This window comes from Arachis hypogaea, chromosome 16 (assembly GCF_003086295.3).
Source record: "Arachis hypogaea cultivar Tifrunner chromosome 16, arahy.Tifrunner.gnm2.J5K5, whole genome shotgun sequence".
NCBI lineage: Eukaryota > Viridiplantae > Streptophyta > Magnoliopsida > Fabales > Fabaceae > Arachis > Arachis hypogaea.
The window spans coordinates 12,676,933-12,697,384 of record NC_092051.1 but is presented as its reverse complement, the minus strand read 5'-3'; the positions used below and the strand labels follow the sequence as shown (position 1 = coordinate 12,697,384).

Here is a 20,452-nt window from a genome sequence, read left to right as displayed (position 1 = left end):
CTCAGTCCAGTCAATTCACTTCAAATAAAATTAGCAATTTCATTTCATTGGATTAGATTCAAAATTCAATAATGCAAACCTCATCAAATTGATACATTTTGGAAGAATTGTCCAAATCGCACTCATTCAACTGATTTAAAATTGATTCATTCATTATTTCAATTTAGAAGTGAAGATCGAAGAAGAAAACGAAGAAGAATATGAACAAGGAAGCTAATTAAGTTGAAGTCAATCCAAATCCATAATGCAGAGAAAAAAAACGCGAATAAAGGAGAGCAACGAATTTAATTAGGTTGAAGAAGAAGAAGAAATTATTAAAAGCAATTCATTATTTAAGTTTTTTTGGGATGAAATTGGGTTGGAATTATTCTTTATTTTTTTTTAAGTAAAAAATATTTATACGAAGAAAACATAATTTATCAAAAAACATGAAAAAAAATTCATTTAAATATATAAATTCATTTTTTAAACCGAAAATATACAAATTTGTCTCTTAATCAATTTTTAAAAAAATGGATAATCAAAATATAGTATATAATATATTGTAAAAAATTTGAAGATGCTGCTGATCAAAGAAAAAAGGTAAAGTTACTTAGCTCATATGTATATTTAGATTTACATGTATGTATCTAAATATGTTTTGGATTGGTGTTTTATATTTTTTGGGGAGGAATTTAGTGGATGTTGAGAGATAGAAAATGATATGTGTGGTGATTTGTGAATGTATCTATTGCTTATGTATGAATTTATACTCTTTTGGTGATTGAAATTTTGTTCTTTTATACAATCTAGTATCCTATTTTACGTTTTAGTTGTGTGCTGGATATGGGGCTTGCGTGTGGTTAATAAATAATAATTGATCTTGAAAATATTTATGCTTCCTTGCCATATGCTAAATACTTTAGTTGATTTATGAATCTACTTATGTGTTTTTCACTGATCTATTATATTTCACTCAGTAAATCACTATTACCTGAAACCATTTTATTTCCAGTATACACCAGCTATAGACATATTGAGCATTGTATGCATTTTCGCAGAACTTTTGATTGGAAAGCCTCTTTTCCCTGGGAAGAATGTTGTCCATCAATTGGATCTCATGACTGATCTTCTTGGAACACCATCTCTTGAAGCCATTGCTAGGGTCTGTTCTTCAGTTTTCCTTCCTCTTTGCAGTCTTGTGTGTTTTAGTTTTTACTCAATGCAACCTTGGTTGCATATTAATAGGTAAGGAATGAGAAAACTCGAAGATACTTGAGCAGCATGCCCAAGAAGAAGCCAGTTCCTTTCTCCCATAAGTTTTCTAATGCAGACCCCCTTGCTCTTCGTTTGTTAGATAGAAGGTTGGCCTTTGAGCCTAATGATCGGCCTTCTGCTGAAGAGGTTGAATTCTGAATTTCCATCCGTATTTGGTTCAGTTTCTTTGGTAATCTTTTATTAACTTGGTATCTTGTGTATGATATTGTTAGGCGTTAGCAGTTCCATATTTTAAAGGCTTGGCCAAGGTTGAGAGAAAACCTTCTGCCAGCCAGTTACAAAGATGGAATTTGAGTTTGAGAGACGCAGGATAACAAAGGAAGATATACGAGAACTTATATACCGTGAGATTCTAGAGTACCATCCAAAGATGTTAAGAGAATTTCTAGAGGAAGCAAAGCCAACAAGTTTCATGTATCCTAGATATTGTTGTCTATGGCTGTAGCCAAACTCTTGTTTCATCCTTATTCGTTGCATTTCTTTAACCACTCAATACAATTTTTTATAATTGGCTATTCCCTAAATATCTCTATGTAACCATATTTGCTGGCTTTTTCTTAGTATTTAATTCCCCATGCAAGTGGACTTTGAAAGTAGAAGTTCTTTTGTAAATAATTAAGGTTGAATGAGTATTTACGGTTGATAAATCTTTTTTTCTATTACTTTACTCGATTGTATGTTTGTTCAAACGTAATAATCAAAGTTACTTTACTCCATAGTTTGATTATACATTATCTTCTAGTTTAGGTGTCATTGATGATATATTAATGAAGCCTTTTTGGCTGAGTGTTTTGGTTTTCTCCTATAGAAAAGTTGCAGAAGGTGTTTTACAGAAATATAGGGCAACAGTTACTTGTGTCGAGGGTGGCAGGGCTGCTCTACAGATGCTGAAGAAGGTTGATAGCTTCTCAAGATGAATTACTAAAGAACTTGTAGAGATGAATGATCTGCATCTGCAGTCTTCTCTTTGTATTTCATGAAGCACAGGTCAGTGTGGGCATGTAATAGATGATACATCACTGAACCTGTCCTTATTCCAAGACGCAGCCCTTTAAAAGATTGAAGTAAAACATACTCTATAGAATGAGTAAAGAAGATAAATTCATTTTTGTTTATAGAACGAAGGGAAATGTCATCCTGTAAACTTTCTCGTTTAGACCTTTTTAGTACTTGGCTACATTCTTTCATGCAATTTTTCCCAATAACAAGATGGGAGGGAGGCATCGTTTTATTCTCCAATTGACAGCTTTTTTACCATTATAATTGAAGATCAAGTTTTGTAAGATATAACTATTGATCTTGTAGTATAATTCACCTATGGAAGTAACATGCTCCTTTTTAAATATTATATTTTATCCAAAATTATTTACAAAAATTAAATGAATTGCTTACATAAATGTCAACAGAAATTAAATACTCAGGTAGGTAATTATTAGCTATCAAATAAGTATCGATCGTTCTTCATTGCCATTATCGCTGAAACTGGCGACATCTCACCCTAAAAAGATAAATCTACATCTCATAATTTTTGTTGATAAATAATTCACAAATGAATCCTCTAAAGTGATCTGATATATGTATAATAATTAATAAGGGAATTTATATTTCCTAAATGCATCCGTATTTTTGCCTGTTGCCTTCAGATGTTGAGATCGTGAGTAAAGATTTTCCAAAACCTTTACACTTCAAAATTACAAACCACCGCTTTATTATACACCCAATTCCTCTCTATTACACTATTAAAATAAAATGTCGAGCTAACAAAAGTTAAACTGAACAGGTGCAAATGCCTCTTTAATAATGTAAATCTAGGGCAATGAAATAGCACAATGTCCTAAATTGACATTTATTCACATTATAACAGTAACAGTTAAGTTATTAAGGTATTAAATTTTACAATTCTGATCTACAATACAAGCATCCTGAAAACAAGGAGGCTAGATCATCCAACAAGAACTTAAGAGAGGGAAAAATAATTCAGAATAAGAAGGAAGAGCAGATCAAATCCACCTGACAACATCCAACATTAGAATCGCATAAAGAATAAACAACAAGAACACGTCTAAGAGCAGCATGTCCCTCGGGAGTGTCCAACCATGGATGGCCAGGAAAGGTCTGTGGCAGATCCTGTACAAATGCATGAAGAATTATTAGAGAAAGGGAGATATAATCAGCAATTTTAACATGCATAAATTAAAAATTCCAACTGTTCTGAACTAACATCAATTACAATAACCATTTGAATGGTCGCATTAAACACCCTAACTTCCCTTTAGACCTTTACAAAATGTAAGACCCTACGCAAAGCTGATACATATTATTCAAACTGTACTGAATATCACACAAATTCCCCTCTTTTCCTGCTCAGCATATACTCACAGCTGCATTTTGAAAGAGTTCTGGAAACTGCTTGATTGGCATATACTCACGGCATATACTCACTTTGTATGTTCTAATTACAATAGAGTTTTGTATCATTTTTCTACTCATATTTATCTATATAGCTAGGAACATTATCTTTATCTATAAAATTGATATATATGCATAATAAAGAAATAATTAATAGTCTACTCTCATAGTTTCCAAAATATCAGAATATCCATGAAAGTGCAATTTTAATGTACACAATATTAACCTGCTAATAAGAAAGGGGGCGTGTATCACTGCTCCACTCAAAAGAAATAGTCAGGAATAATAAGGTGTAAATCTTGCACCTGAGATGAACATTGAACAAGAAAAACAAATTACCATACAATGAAAAATTTTGGGCTGTGCCAAACTCCCAATTCAAATGACCTTTATTGCCAAAGAACGATAATATTATTATTAACCATCTTGAGATGTTTTACTAAAGATTCTCAAAACATCATGAGAACCGTCTTTACACCTATAGATGCTACTGCTAGAAAGGAACTTCAGGAAGTCAGTAAAAACCAAAAATACATAACTAATAAACTAACATGTTGTCTGCTACGAAATTCCATGACAAATATTTACCTCAATGAGAAGGAGTCATTGCAAAATCAAGACAAGATCTCTAGCCTGCAGGAACATTTAACAAAAAGGCCTTGATAATCTAATGCCAACAGTTACCAGGAAGCAAACATTGGATACCAGAAAAGTTGTATATAGTAAGTAAAAGAGAACAATACCTGTTCATTATAGAGCTAAAAAACGGTAATGCTAAATTGGTACTGAGAAGTGGCAGTTGAATCTGAATTGGCTAAATCAAACAGCTCCTCAAATCAACAAGAGAGAGTTTGCTATATGAGTTTTCACCGGTGATCAAATTGTTATGAAATATGTGTATTGTGACATTCCTGAAAATGAGGGCATATTAGAGAAAGGCACTTGTCTAAATTAGTGAACAGTACCAAGGAAAAAAACCACTAACACAGGACAGATGAACATAGAATCGCACAATAATCTTTCACTTACTTTTTACCCCAGAATATTAACATGGTAATAAATTTCAAGAAAACTAAGGTAAACTAATGGATCTTGTTGCTTAATTAGGCCATTATTTTATTACGATTCATGCATTACATACTTCCTTCTTCTATTGTTACTTAACCGAGTCAACCAAGTGCAAAACTATTTTTGTGAAATAAGAAAATTTGTACATATTATAATACAACCTCCTAAGTGCACTGATATCACCAACTACCTTGTGACAGGAAGTCATCCCTGTAAAGAATATATGTAAGCATAAAAATATAACAGAAAGAAAGGTGAGCCTGGCGGGAGGAAGTGAAAAATAAGATCGTCCCACTGGTTCAACTGAAAATCAATTATAAACTAAATTCAGGGTAGTTCTTTGAAGATGTAGATGTCATGCAGCATTCAGAACATGAATATTTAACAATATGGACACTTTGAGGTTTATAGCTTATTCTTTAAAATCACCAATTCAACCTTGAAAAGCTAGTTCCGTTAACTATGCAATTATCATTGGATCTAATTAGAATCATAGTGCATGTTTGTCTTGGCATTGAAAAAGTAGCCCAGTTAATGAATTGAAGCATGCAAACCAAGTCTCAATTCATTTCAAATATGCTCAATAAAATTGAGCTGAGCTATGTCCCAACTCCCAAAGCCCAAACATGATTTTAGCCTCAACTTGTGTTAGTAAGGTAATATAGTTTGTGTTTAAAGTAATGAGCTAATGATACATCCTCTAAGCCATACTAATCCAAATTGCAACTGGTATAATAACAAGTTTAAAAAAGCACTGAGGAAACTATCCCTTTTCTCAAAAAGCACTAAAACCAGATATTAGAAGTTTTATTATATATGCAAATAAAAGTATAGAAATAATTATATTTTTGTAAAATTTTAAGAAAAATACTTCCTAAACAATTTAAATGAGCATCACCATGCATAATAAACATGCCTAGATGGAGGCAACAGGAATATATTTTTGTAAAATTTGTTCAACAAAAGACTTCCCAAATAATCAAAATCTGCATTTCAATTAGCTACATCTTATGTATACTATGACAAATGCTACTGGCATGCTTGTTATGAGCTGTAAGTGAGTGAAAGACCAGTTGATATAGTGAAAGTGTGAATCGAAGCAAATTTCTACTTTGTAACAGAATCAAGTACTATCCAACCTAAAAGTCAAATCACTGACAATTGTTGAACTAATCACAAACTAGGAAGATCTAAATATAACTTGACAATTCAAAGAAGGAATGAACAACTGATCTATTATAAAAAATTATCAATTAAGTTACCTAGCTTGTTCTGGGCAATGAACTGGCGTCTCTCTCCCCACTTTACCCAAACCTAGAAGCATTCAATTTATTTTACATGAACAAAGTGTTGGATTAACAACTAAATAAACAATGATATTGATGGAATCATCAAAGAAACCACACCTTTAAGAAAATAGATAATGAGATATATGGAAAGATACATATATGAATGGTTCATGCAACAGATGAATTTGAGCAACATAAGACATAGCATACTAAGATATCTAGGACCTAAGAGGTAAATTATAAATTTAACCATGACAACCAATCCTTTAATTTCATTGTTATAAATTATCTTTGCAATTAAAAAGGCAAATTCAGCCTGTGCATCTGCTTTCCACCAACTTTAAAAAGGGAGATATCCATACAAGTTCTCAGTGAGCATGAAACAATAATGACATGTATCCTAGGAATTACATCAAATAAATAAGTTTGTTTTGACTTTAACGGAATTAATTTGTTACCTTGATTTCTGACTGAATAAATTAAATTTTTGGCAAAAAAAAAAAAAAAAAAAAAGAGAAAGAATGCACTATAAAAGAAACCTTAATTTAAAACAAAGTATATTTCATCTCCAAGGAAATTTATATTTCTTTCATTGTGGTTCATGCAGGACGGTTTCATCAATCAGTTAATATCTTATCTGATTCATATAAGAATTTATTGAGCTGACAACAAGCAAAACCTGTGTTTATAAAATGACCGGGTCATATTCCAATGACAGTCAAGAAATCAGATATCAAAGTATTAAAAAATACAGGACCTACTTGAACAGATGCACTGACAGTGTAGCTCAAAAAAATATGCACTTTGAAATACTTTTCAATAGAATTGCTAAAATGAGAACATAGACAATAATTAACAACTGATAAATGCTAAAAAAGAAACAAGTTAACTGCAGGGCACCCAAATTTCTTAATTCAGCCAATAAACTTGAAAACTATCTCTTCTTACCTTCGAATCAAGGCTTCAAACCTTCACTATCGAAATTGAAGGTGATAGAATATAATGAAAATTGAACATTCTATAGCAAAATTTTTAGCTTCAAAACCATAGAATCAAAATCTCAAACATGTAATCTGCATAAATCAGGCACGACAAAGGAACAAAAAAAAACAATCACATTTGGAATCAGAACAAATCAGTAATCACACACACCTGAACGGCTGAACCCCAATTGAGTTTGAATCACAAACTAAAGATCCGAATGACTGGGATTTCTTCAATCCCAACCCAGCCACATGCATGTCCACACACATAAGATCTCAAGCAATAACGTCAATTTGGGAAAAATATTACAATGATTTTATCGACAATGATTTATAGCAACATTTAGATCAGAAACATAGTAAATTAATTGGTTAGCAATTCAACATCGTCTCAAAATACAAGGAGAAGGAAAATCCGGAAAAGACAGAACAGGAGAAGCGACGATGCAGGGACTCACCAACGGACTACGGTCTACGGTCTATGGCGACGGCGAGGTCCCGAAACCAGAAGACGACGAGCGACGACGACCCGATGAGTTGCTTCTGTCGCCGGCGACGAGGATCCCAGGGAAGGCCGCGACACGTGGAGACGCCGGCGAGCGTGACTGAGACGAGATTCGAGTGAGACTGAAAGAGACTGTAGTGGGCTAGTGTGAGAGAGAAGAGAGAATTGAGAGAGAGAGACGTTCTTTGAGAGAGATGTAAGAAAATCCAGGGAAGATGAAGAACACTAAACAATACTTCAGAATTTTTTTTTGTTCTTTAGACATGTTGTTTTTTTTTTTTTGTATAAATTAACATCAGAAATTAGAGTTTATGGAGGAGTATAAACATGATTGACTGTACATGAATAACCAATCAGATGTTATTTTATTTTTAAATTATTTAAATTTATAAATATAAGTTAGCTCAATTTTAATATTTGATTAATTTAAAGAGATACATTTTATTCAACATTAAAAAAAGATTGCCAATGAGTAATAGTTCAAATGGCATAGACTCCACATACTCAATTAAGAGGTTGCGGGTTCGAGTCTCTTATCTTCCAAACTTTTGCCAACGAGTTATAGCTCAAATGGCATAGATTCCCCATACTCAATTAAGAGGTCGCGGTTCGAGTCACATATCTTTCCAAATTTTAATGAGTAATAGCTCAAGAGGTCGCGGGTTCGAGTCTCCATAGATTTCCCATACTCAATTAAAAGGTCGCGGGTTCGAGTCACATATCTTTCCAAATTTTTGCCAATTTCCAAATTTTGCCAATGAGTTATAATTCAAATGGCATAGACTCCCTATACTCAATTAAGAGGTCGCGGGTTCGAGTCACATATCTTTCCAAATTTTATCTTTCCAAATTTTTAGTGCTCTGTTAGGGTTTCTTAGTGCTCTGTTAGGGTTTCTTAACGGAGTTCCTAGTGCCGTCAAGGCTACATTGTCAACATCAATTAAATCTCAATACAAGTCTACGTAATCTGCATGGCTGAGACAACGAAGGATGAAGATCGGATCGAGGAAGACAACCTGAAAGGAGGTAGGAATGTGATTCTACTGGAAGAGGCAGACATATCAGAAGGTATTAACGCTTGCTCCAATAGTCTCTATGGCAGACTCTTTGCTTCCAAAACCTTCTCAATTGGAACCATGGGGAATGCTTTAAAGGCTATATGGGGAAACCCGGAAGGATTTAGCATGAGTGACAAAGGGGATAATTCCTTCCAATTCTTTTTTAATAAAGAAGTGGATGTCTTGCGTGTTGAACGTGGTTCTCCATGGCTATTCAAAGATTATGTGCTCCATGTCAAGAGATGGAAGGAAGATCAGAACTGTGATGAAGAGATTATTTCCAATTTTCCAGTTTGGGTTCAATTTTGGGGTTTGCCAGAATCGTTTAAAACCCTCGAAGTTGGACGTAAATTGGGAGAGAATCTGGGCACAGTGTTGGAGGTAGGTAAATTTCATATGCGAGGCAGAGAAACTAGGATTGTGAAAGCCAAAATCAATATCAATGCTGCCAGGCAAGTGAGAGATCAGTTAATAGTGGCAGGACCTAATAAAAAGGAGGTAGAAGTGGCACTGCGCTATGAGAGACTTGGAAAGTTTTGTACCTATTGCGCAAAATTGGGGCACGAGGTGAAAAACTGCCATGATCTGCTGAAGGACACAGAGAGTGATATGGTAAAAGAGGATGACATTGGCGAATGGGTTAAAGCTAGCCAAGTGGGAATGCGAATCTACTCTGAAGGAGAAAGAACATTCAACAACTCAATCCAAAACCAGAATAAGGCCACTCAACGTAAGAAAAAACCGGTCTTAAACTGCTTATTGGAAGAATTTGCAGGGATGTCAATGCAAGAAGGGAAACAAAGTTTGAAACCACAAGACACTGGTAACAGGGCAGCACCTGAGTCACCTCAATCATCCAATTCTAGAACAGAATGCATGGAGGTTATCATAGCTGGTCAGTCCAATACCAAGGAGGATGAAGGGCAGCTTATGCAATTCGCTATCGGGGAGTGTCTCACCACAGAAAAAGGTAGGAAGTGGAAAAGGTTAGCAAGACAAGGTGCTGCAGAGTCAGATACTAAAAGTGAACCCAAAAAAAGGTTGATGAGTGGTATAGCTGAAGTAACTACAAAGAAAGCAAGAATAGAGGATGAAAATGCAGTTGAACAGATAGTGGAGGGTGCCAGCCTACAAATGGCACCCAAGGCGCCATGAGAACTATAGTTTGGAATTGTCGGGGTTTGGGGAGACCCCTGACAATTCACACCTTAAAAGGGATCTGTAAATCCCACTCCCTCGAGATTGTGTTTATAAGTGAAACAAAGAACCAATCTCGACAGGTGGAAGCAAAACTTCAGGTATGCGGCTACGAAAACTGGCATATTGTTAACCCGGCAGGAGTGGCAGGAGGACTTGTGCTAGCTTGGAAGGACAGCATCAATGTTCAAATTATTAACAGTGGAGAATTCTTTGTGGCAGCCGAAATTAAGGAAGTCGGAAGCAGTGAGGTATGGGCGTTCATTGGTGTCCATTTGAGTTGTTCAGAACAAATTCGATCCTTACAGTTTGAGGAGCTTATAACAATGAGCCAACACATGGAAGGAAAAGTGGTAATAGCAGGCGATTTTAATGCTATAACAAGCCAAGCGGAAAAGGAGGGTGGAGGCCAAAAATCAGCAACCACCATTGCAACATTCACTAATTTCATTGACAGTAACAAATTGGTGGATATTGGAATGGTGGGGCACCCTTTCACGTGGACAAATCGAAGACAATGAGAGGATTTGGTGAAGGAGAGGCTTGATCGCTATTTAGTTGGGATGGAATGGAAGTTGAAGTTTCCGAATGCAGTGGTGCACAGGCTCACAGAGTCAGGCTCGGATCATGCTCCAATTTTGATGGAAACCGAACCTCAATCCTGGCATAGTAAAAGGCGGTTTAAATACCAGGAACGTTGGTGTGGAGAAGAGGATGTCAAGAGAATTGTTAGTGAAGTGTGGAGAATGGAAGTTGTAGGCTCGGCTATGTTCTCCTTGGCCCAAAAGTTGAAAGTTTGTAGACATAGACTAGTTCAATGGCAGAAAACTCACAAAGCAAACTCCCGGAAAGAAATTGAGGACCTTCAAGCTAAACTAGAGGAGTTGCGGGTGGCTGGAATCAATGGGGGAGAGGAGGTTACCAGTTTGGAGGAGAAGTTGGAGCTGGCATATTTGAAAGAAGAGAGCTATTGGCGAGAAAAATCTAGAATCAAGTGGCTAAAAGAAGGAGATCAGAACACTAGATTCTTTCACCAGAAATTTCAATCAAGGATGCGAAGGAACAGAATTTGGAGATTAGTGGGGAGGGACAATGAGATTGCATCGAAACCGGAGGATATTGCAAAGGTAGCTGAGGACTAATTTTGCGATATTTTTACTTCTTCTTGTTCGGCTAATCCGAATCCATACTTAGAGGATTTGGAGCCTAAGGTTACAGCTTCCATGAACCGTAGGCTCCAAAGGCCAGTAACTATGGACGAGGTCAAAAGAGCTACATTTAGTGTTCATGCTCAGAGTGCTCCTGGTGATGACGGGTTTACAGCTAAGTTTTTTCACTTTTTCTGGGATATAGTTGGAGGTGACGTTTTTAAGGCAGTGAGAAGTTTCTTTCACAGTGGCAGAATTTTAAAAAGCTTCAATCATACTCAAATTTGTTTGATTCCAAAGGTGCCAGATGCCAGTGACATGACTCAGGTACGACCGATCAGTTTGTCTTCAGTTATGTATAAAATTATTTCTAAAGTTATGGTGCACCGATTACAAGGTATTATGAATAAAATTATAAGTCCAAATCAAAGTGCGTTTCTCAAAGGAAGACTCATTTCAGATAATATTCTAATTGCCCACGAATGTATGCACTATTTGAAAAATAAGAGAAGTGGGGCAGAGCATGAGATGGCTATTAAACTAGACATGAGCAAGGCTTATGATAGGGTTGAATGGCATTTTTTATGGTATATTATGGATAAGCTGGGGTTTGATGCTAAATGGATTAACTGGACTAAGGAATTGGTAACGACTGTTTCTTACTCTGTTGTTGTGGAAGGTCAACCATTTGGCTATTTTAGGCCAAATAGGGGCATCCGACAGGGTGACCCCCTATCTCCATATCTCTTTCTTTTTGTGCAGAAGGACTTTCCTTATTGCTACACAAGGCAGAGCAAAACAGATTAATTCAAGGAGTTCAAGTTAATCGGAGATGCCAAACAGTTAATCACCTTTTGTTTGCTGATGATTCAATCCTTTTTTGCAAGAGCGCACCTAATACAAGCCAAAGCATTCTAGAATTGCTAGAGACCTATGAGGGTTTTAGTGGGCAAAAAGTCAATTTGAATAAGTCGGCTATCTTTTTCAGTCACAACACTCCTCAGAACACAAGACTAGCAGTTGCTCAGACACTAAATATTGAACATATCGGAGCACAAGACAAATACCTGGGACTGCCCTCTATAGTTCAAAAATCAAAGAAAGCAACCTTTGGAGCTATCAAGGATAAAGTTCAGAAGAGGATTATGGGTTGGAAAAGAAGTATATTGTCATCAGGTGGCAGGCACACGCTATTGAGAACGGTGGGGGAGGCGATTCCTATTTATACACTCTCTTGTTTCAAGCTCCCGGACACGCTGTTGACTGAGATTCATAGCATGCTCTCGCAATTTTGGTGGGGTCAAAAAGGCGCAGAACGAAGAATGGTTTGGATTAAATGGGACACAATGACGAGACCAAAGAAAGATGGAGGGCTGGGGATCAAGGATCTAAGGGCGCAAAATTTGGCTTTATTGGGAAAGCAATGTTGGCATCTAATGAAATACCCTAATTCTACTATATCAAGAATGCTCAAAGCTAAATATTTCAGATATACAGATTTCCTACATGCAGAGATAGGAAGCGTACCGTCGTGGGGTTGGAGAAGTGTTCTTGAAGGGCGCAAGGTGATCGAGAAAGGCTTGTTATGGAAAATAGGCTCTGGCACTAATGTTCGCATCTTCCATGACCCCTGGCTCCCACCACCAGTGCCCCTTAATGTCCCTCAAAATGCACTCACAATCCCGCCAAATATGCAAGTGTATTACGTTAGTGCGTTACTAAATCCTGATAGAAGTTGGAATAAAAATCTGATTGAGTCGATTTTTTCAGTTGATATATGCAATAAAATTTTTTCAATCAAACCAACAGAGGAGGAGGATGAAGTTAATTGGTGCTGGACAAAATCTGGTATATATGAAGTTGGGTCAGGATACAAAATTGCTTATGGATTCTTTCATTCTCCTACTTCATTGAGGCCCCAGAACATACACAACAGAGTCTGGAATAGCATTTGGGAGTTGAAATTACCACATAAAATTAAGATTTTTCTATGAAAAAGTCTTCATGAAAAGCTTCCAGTGTTGCAACAAGTTCACAGCCAGTTCGCATCCACTCCTGCCACTTGTCCAAGATGCATGTTGAAGGCTGAATCAATTTCTCATGCTTTGTTCCAATGCCCCCTGTCTTCAATAATATGGAGCCTAAGCTTAATAACCCTTGACCTATGGATGAGAGAAAAAGAAACTTTTTTCAATTGGTGGCAACGAGTCTTATCCTGGGCAGCGGCTCAATTCGACGGTAGACAAAAGACCCTCCTCATAGCGGCGCTGTGTTGGAGCACTTGGAAAGCGCGTTTTTGAGAAGGTAATAAGCCCAGCACCAGAGATAGTGAAAGAAGCCAGTAATTTAGTGCGTGAACTCGTGAACCTGCTACTTTTTCTTTACTCTTACTTCTACTCTTCTTTAAGCTCTTAGTCTTTCAGTCACAGCTGATGATAAATGGGAATACCCAATTCTTTTGTACTTCTTTATGGAAACACTTTTATTTTATATTAATAAAATAATATTTATCTTTGAAAAAAAAATATTAAAAAAAGATCTTTAGGTCTTTTTATAAAATTAAATAAAAAAATATTTTTTATTTGTATTTAATTAAAAAAATATTATAGTAAAAATGATAATATAATATATATTTTTAAACAAAAAATTAAATGCTGATGTAGAAAATAAATTTCACATTTCTAGTTATTATTTGTCTATATTTTAAACGTATCGGTACGTATAAATTTATCATCGTATTGAAGTAAACATTTTCTGACAATACTTAAAATACGTATTGAACACATTTTTTACATATCCATAATATTATAATATACTTTAAATATCAATCTTAAATCAAAACATCATCTTTATTCTCATATTAAAAATAATTTTTGAGCAAAGGCTAATAACTCGTTTTTAAAAATTACATTTAACAAATCAATGATAGTGAACACCAAATTCATCAGCTATTAATAAAAATAGTTTTGATAATTTGTATTCTAAAGATATAAGTTAAGCATATTATAAAAAAATTGTTTTATAAATTTTTTTTTTTTACGTTTTAATGTATTAAATACATCAAAATTATTATAAAATTTCTATTATTATAACACAATTTAATTAAATTCTAATAAAAAATATGTATTAAAAATAAATTAAATAATACTTATATTTATATATAAATATTTATTTTTGGTAAGTAAATATTTAATTTTAATAGTTAATTTTAATAAATAAATATATAACATAAATACAAAAAATAAAAAAAATATTATAAAAAAATTTAATACAATTATTCAATCTAATTCATACATTAAGATGACATAATAAATTTTAAAATTAATTTTTTTTATTGGTATAACAATATATGATTGATTATTTATGCATTATTATTTTATACTAATAATGTATAAAAATTAAATTATATAAGTATTAAATATTAAATTAATAATATATTTTTTCTTATTTTTAAAATTAGTTATTTACTTAACATTTTTCAAAACTACAGAAAAAAGATGTGTATGTTATCATAGGTGTGTTTGATACTACATACAAATACAAAATATAAGACAAAGACACTTTAGTACAAAAAATTGTTTGAACAAAAAAAAATATAAATATAATTTAAATTACTACATCAGAATTTTTTTTTGGTACATACTTTGATGATTATTTATTTTATTATATTATAAATGGCATGCACTAATAATATTATATGCAAGTTCTCCCATCTAAACCTTTTTGGTTACCATCCAAAAAAAAACCTTTTTGGTTTACGTCGTGAATTTACGATGTAACGAATTCTTCAAACTTTACAATTTTTTATTCCAAAATGTAACTTTTAGAATGAGAATCGGAGTAAATGCCTATTGGCATCATGAAAGTGTTATATTACTCTACTAATTAGAAATTCATATAAAATAATTGTTGTTTAATTAAAACAATTTTTAAATTATATTAGAATCGTTTATGCATTCTCTTAGCTTTCAATGTATACATATAGATGTCGTTTTTCAATGAATGATATTTGATCAAGGTATATCTTTTTAAATTAAACGTATAAGATTAGAATGATAAATCACATTTTCTACTAGCTATACGTAAGAAATATTTTGACTCTAGTATATGTTATTTTTGAAATTGAATGGCTGAATCTAATTTTAAATCTCTACTTTTAAAAAATAGAGTAATTTAGGCTAATAAAATAAATAGAGTTTAAAATTACATAAATATTTTAAATTAGAATTAGTTATACGCCGTATCCTAAATATTTTTATATAAATCGAATTAAGTTGATTTAATTTACCATGTATATATTGCATCAGTAATAAATCGAATCAACTTAATTCGATTTATTATGTTTATCCTAGCTATATAAGTAATAAATCTTACTTTTAAGTTAATGGATTATGTATTATTCATTAATTTTATTAATTTTAAAACACAAATACCAATAAAAAAATATTTTTATTTAGGGTAAAGTATATTTTTTGTCCTTGAAGTTTACTAAAAGTTTCAAAAATACCCCTAAGTTTTAATTTGTTTCAATTTTATCCTTAATGTTTTCGATTTGCATCAATTTTATCCTTATCTTCAAAATTTTTGGTCAAACTATAGTCAACATTAATTTTTTCCAATAACACCCCCCAAACCCTATTCTCTTTCATCATCATCAAGAACAACTCCTCCCTAACATTCCCGCCGCCGTTTGTGTCCCAACTCCGGCCACCGCAAGTGATGTATATCATAACCTCCTTCTCTCTTTCATGGAGAAGACTCCATTACAAGACCCAGCATTCCACCACCAATCCCTGACCATGGCTCCAACCAACAAGTGCTATGAAGCACTTGAAATCAAATCCATCAACATTTAAGAAGAAGAAGCAAAATAAAAAAGGGCAACAGCAACATCAACAATAACAAAACACAACAACAGCTCCATGCAACAACAGATCAAAACTCCATAACAAATAAGAGGTACATGTCCCTTCTGATTCTCAATTACTTTCTCTTCTTTGTGGGTACCGTATCTTCAAGCATGGTCTCAAAGATTTCAACAAAAAGATTCTACCTTTATCATCTTCATTGAAATCATGTTGGGAGGTGGTAAGCATGGCAGCTGGCGGTGGTGGGCACAGCGGTGCGGCTGTTCGGCAGGGGGAAGGAAGGAGTGATGGGGGTATGGGAAGGGAGGGGGGGAAAGGGGTGGTGTTGCTGGTTGAAGGGGGGTGCGGTTGGACGGTGGCGGCGTCGTGTGGTGGCGCGGGGGGGGGGGGGGGGAAATAGTGGCGGAGGAGGATGGAGGAAAAAGAAAGAAGAAGAAAGAAGGGGAAAGGAGGGAGGGGGGTAGAGCGTGCCGGAGAGGAGGTTGTGAGCAAGGTTGAGTAGTTGGAGGTTGGCGAGGTTAGGTTGGTGAGGTTGAGGAGCGGCGGAGGGAGGTGGCTGGAGAGGGAGTTCTTCTGGAGGTAGACTACACGGTAGAAGAGACAATCGGAGAGGGAGTGAGGGATGGGAATGTTACTGAGTGAGTTTGGGGATGATGATGAAAGAGAATAGGGTTTGGAGGGTGTTATTGGAAAAAATTAATGTTGACCATAGTTTGACCAAAAATTTTGAAGATAAGGATAAAATTGATGCAAATCGGAAACATTAAGGATAAAATTGAAACAAATTAAAACTTAGGGGTATTTTTGAAACTTTTAGTAAACTTCAGGGACAAAAAATATACTTTACCTTTTTATTTAAATTTAAATAAAATTTTAAAAAGATCAAAATAATAAGAATAGAAATCTAATTTTGGTATTTTAGTTCAAATTTCAAAAAATTTACATTTTCTTATATTTATGAATTTAAAATAAAATAATAAATTATTTCTAAAAATTTATTAAAAATTATTATTCGACTCATTAGCATCTAAAAAATTATTATCAAAATTTTTTAACGTTGAGAAGTTATAAAGTATAATGCACAGGAATTAAAGTTTGAATTTTTTTAGAGTTAAAAATAATAAATAATTATATAATATAAAAAGACCAACTACATTTAAACAATATATAATTTAAAAAATAATTAAAATATTATATTAATTAAATTATAATTTAATTTATGAAACTAAATACAGAACAAACGCTTTGATAACACAACACTACAAGAAATTACCGGATTAGCGACCGATTTAGCGACCTATTTGGGTGGTCGCTAATAAGAAAATAGTGACCGATTTGTGTTCAGGGCCACCAAACCCTCACCAACGAATATCGGTCACTAAATCGGTCGCTGAGTGAATCAGTCGCTAAATAGCGACCAACTTTTCAATCGCTAAATCGGTCACTAATTTGTGACCAGTATTTCGGTATCCAATTCGCGACCGTTATTTCGATCACTAAATCGATTGCTAATTTGGGATCAACATTTCAGTCTCTAATTCAGTCGCTAAGTGTGGACCTGTCAATCAAGCATTTTAGTCTTTTTTTTTTTTTAATTATCATTTTTACTAAATTTTTACATTTATACCATCAAATATTGAAAAACCATCAACTAAAAACCTACACTTTTAACACATAAAAGTAAATAACACTTAAACAATAACCAAAATATCATAACACACTTGAACAATAACCAAAATAACTCATCAATTCAATATCATAGACAACAATAATAAGTATGCAACACTCTCATATTACTAATTACATCATTTAAACTCTATTAACCAACTAGCATCACAAACTACTAATCATTCTTCAGACGTACGTTCACCATCTTCATCATCTCCTATATTTGTCCGCCTTCTAGTTGAGAAATCGGAATTTTAAATTAAGCTTGTTAATGAGTTCAAGTCTTCTTTCTGTCTTTTCCAACCTAGTTTTTAAGTCAGTGTTCTCTTCTTGCATTCGCGACTGCTCTTGCATTCTCTTCATTATTTCTTCATGTTCTAACATTTGCAACCACTCTTGCATTCTCTTCATTACTTCTTCATGTTCTAACATTCTGGAGCCCTTTTTGTTGAATTTTATTACAAGTACATGAATTCTTCCCTTTTTAAATCTGGCTATTTCATACCACACATCCATCTTATTTGGTGCATTACTTCCTTCTTCAGATACTTTTTGTATAGCCTCTTCTATAGCATTCTTAAATTCATCCCGTCATGCATGCAGAAAATTAAAGTATATGTTAAGTGCTCAACTACAAAGCTCAAAGACTCAATGAAAATTAAATTCATCCTGCCATCTTTGAAAACTAAAAATAAAGCATGTTAAGTAACAATTACAAAGCTCAAAGACTCATTAAGTTCTTGGAGGATTCGGTCAAATAAACAGTTCAAAGTTCACAGTTGCTAATGATAAATGTCAACAGTCATGGGAATTAGTTAGATACTCCACCTATAAAGATAAAGAAAAACAAGTTGCATAGAATCATAACACTGGATTAGCTATGAGCATCACTATACTCATGTTATCGCATAGAATCATAAATGTTCTTTGGTGGTTGATGTTTAACTCTTAAACAATATTTTTGCCAAACTAATTTTACTTTAACTAATTTCAGGATGGAAGAGTCATATGCAATTCACTACCAAAATATGGAAATGGAAGTGAAGCAGGAAGTGAGAAAGGGTACCTGGTGGGAATGACAACTTGCTACCCTCAACCTGGCTCTATCAAGATCTCTAATGGTGAAGTTTTGACTTTGGAGGTTGACTACAGCAACACTAAGCTGCATAGTGGTGTTATGGGACTTTTCTACCTCCTTGTTGCTGATGACCTCCCACATCACAACAACTAAAACTCATCTCATTTAATTGTTTATATCTTCTATGATATTATTTTAGCATGCCATGTGATTTTATAGTAAGTTATGGGGTGGGACTTGTAACTAGTAAATAAATGCATATATTCTTTGCGAAGAAGAATATATAATTGTGTTTGTGTGTATGAATATGGCTGATTTTATATTACTAACATGATATTTTCATTCCCTCTTATATTTATAGTTTAATTACAACTTGCAAGGCCTCTGTCTATTGGAATTTCCAAAAGGATGCTACAACTAATGCACATCAGCACCAATACAATATGATGATATTTGCATTCCCTATAAATATTACAACTACAGAGGGGGCATATATGTTGATAAAAAATAACAGAACAGCCCTATGAGCTGAAACACTAGCCCTAATGCAATATTAAAATAATATATACAGAGGGAGAGATATATATTTTGATTAAAATAGACTCACCGCAACATGTTTTGATTTCTTATCCACCCATGTCTCATCCTTGTGTTTGTGGGTCTTCGCAAACAATTCTAACTGTGTTGGAATCCTCTTTAATGATATTTTCTACCAAACATATAAATTAAAAAACCTACGAGTATCAACTACCAATTGAAGTGTATAAAATTATAACATAAAAGATCTAAGTTTTTATATAACATCACCATATTAGTTTTGTGTTGGGTAACGGAAATTGGGCCAGCAGTATGAAGAGCCGCTCCAAATCCGCTGCAACCAGATGCTCGATTTGACTTGCCTTGTGTGCTCTTTTGTAGAAACCCAGTGTCAGTATTCCAATAAGCACAGAGAGCATCCCACACACCATCTTCTATCCATTGAGGTTTGACACGACTTGCACGAGCTTTTCCCAACAAATTTTTTAGTAACGCCACACCTCGCCTCTCAAAATTTTTTCGAGCCCAATAAAGATCTGGAGGAAAAAATTGATGTTTGCTCTGGATAATCAACACAAGCAAGAATAGTTATAAGTTGATATATATTATATTTTTCAAACTTAGAACTAATTCTTAATCTACCAAAGATTAAACGTTTCTCTAAAACCTACTTTGAACTTTTCCCACCAAAATTTCCTAGTAGCATCTGGTATCTTTTTCCACGAAGGCCACGGCTGAGAGTAATGCCCTTTAATGATGTCCGAAATTGCATGAGCCGCGGTAAGTGAAGGTAAAAATCTGTAGATATTACTTAATATCAATCGGAATACAATATAAAAGGTTAACTTCAAAAAATAAAATTATTGTAGTCTTGTATGGTGTTAAGGAAGTAAACTTAGAATGATAAGGCCCTGTTCTAATAGTAAAAACAGAATAAATTTATCCTAAATCCAAAAAAAATTGTTAAGGAAGTAAATCTATCCCCACAAAACACAAAACAAAATCTGTTGATGACAACAGATCAAGCACCAAAGGAGTGAAATCTTCTTATAGTGGACATCAATAAATTAATGAACAATGGTATATTACAAAGCAGTTTGTCATGGTTAAATGTTAAATATATAAAAAAATACAAAACTAGGGGGAACTCAAGAGTCATTTGTAATTACCAGAAAATGCTATAATACCCTTAAAAAATACTAATAACTAATCAGAAATATATATCATTGAGATTGAGATATAATAATAACTAATAAGACCCATTCAAAACAAATTAATAAAGATTTTCAGGATCTATTTATTTTTTAAGAAATAATATTTAATTTCTTATTCAATCATTATATTGTTTATTCTTTATATCTGAATAAGTATCTATTTTCTTATTCTA

General features: G+C 33.8%; 3 protein-coding genes and 1 long non-coding RNA gene across 4 annotated transcripts in view; 2 read left to right on the top strand and 2 right to left on the bottom strand.

Moving 5' to 3' along the window:
• Positions 1 to 3,050: 3,050 nt before the first annotated feature.
• On the bottom strand, positions 3,051 to 7,839 carry LOC112756461 (uncharacterized). Its single transcript, XR_003179352.3, has 6 exons — positions 7,465 to 7,839; positions 5,997 to 6,048; positions 4,410 to 4,577; positions 4,255 to 4,299; positions 3,893 to 3,971; positions 3,051 to 3,384 (listed from the first exon to the last, which is right to left on the bottom strand). It is a non-coding gene; the product is annotated as an uncharacterized lncRNA (long non-coding RNA).
• Positions 7,840 to 9,720: 1,881 nt separating this feature from the next.
• Positions 9,721 to 10,287, top strand: LOC140179986 (uncharacterized). The gene has a single exon (XM_072220360.1). It carries the CDS (start codon positions 9,721 to 9,723, stop codon positions 10,285 to 10,287), a length of 567 nt encoding a protein of 188 aa, XP_072076461.1.
• A 42-nt stretch (positions 10,288 to 10,329) lies between these two features.
• Positions 10,330 to 10,908, top strand: LOC140179985 (uncharacterized). The gene has a single exon (XM_072220359.1). The coding sequence runs from the start codon at positions 10,330 to 10,332 to the stop codon at positions 10,906 to 10,908; it is 579 nt and encodes a 192-aa protein (XP_072076460.1).
• A 6,573-nt stretch (positions 10,909 to 17,481) lies between these two features.
• Positions 17,482 to 20,452, bottom strand: part of LOC112756459 (uncharacterized) — a 48,529-nt gene continuing 45,558 nt past the window's right edge. The window contains exons 7-10 of the mRNA XM_025805067.3: positions 19,737 to 19,863; positions 19,336 to 19,626; positions 19,136 to 19,237; positions 17,482 to 18,026 (exon numbers count right to left, since the gene is read on the bottom strand). Of these exons, the coding sequence (XP_025660852.1) occupies positions 17,685 to 18,026; positions 19,136 to 19,237; positions 19,336 to 19,626; positions 19,737 to 19,863 (862 nt within the window). The 3' untranslated portion in view covers positions 17,482 to 17,684. The remainder of the gene's footprint in view (positions 18,027 to 19,135; positions 19,238 to 19,335; positions 19,627 to 19,736; positions 19,864 to 20,452) is intronic.

What these genes read in the sequence shown, in the direction of transcription:
- LOC140179985 (XM_072220359.1), top strand. Translation starts at nt 10,330, where the DNA reads ATGGAATGGAAGTTGAAGTTTCCGAATGCAGTGGTGCACAGGCTCACA.
- LOC140179986 (XM_072220360.1), top strand. Translation starts at nt 9,721, where the DNA reads ATGAGAACTATAGTTTGGAATTGTCGGGGTTTGGGGAGACCCCTGACA.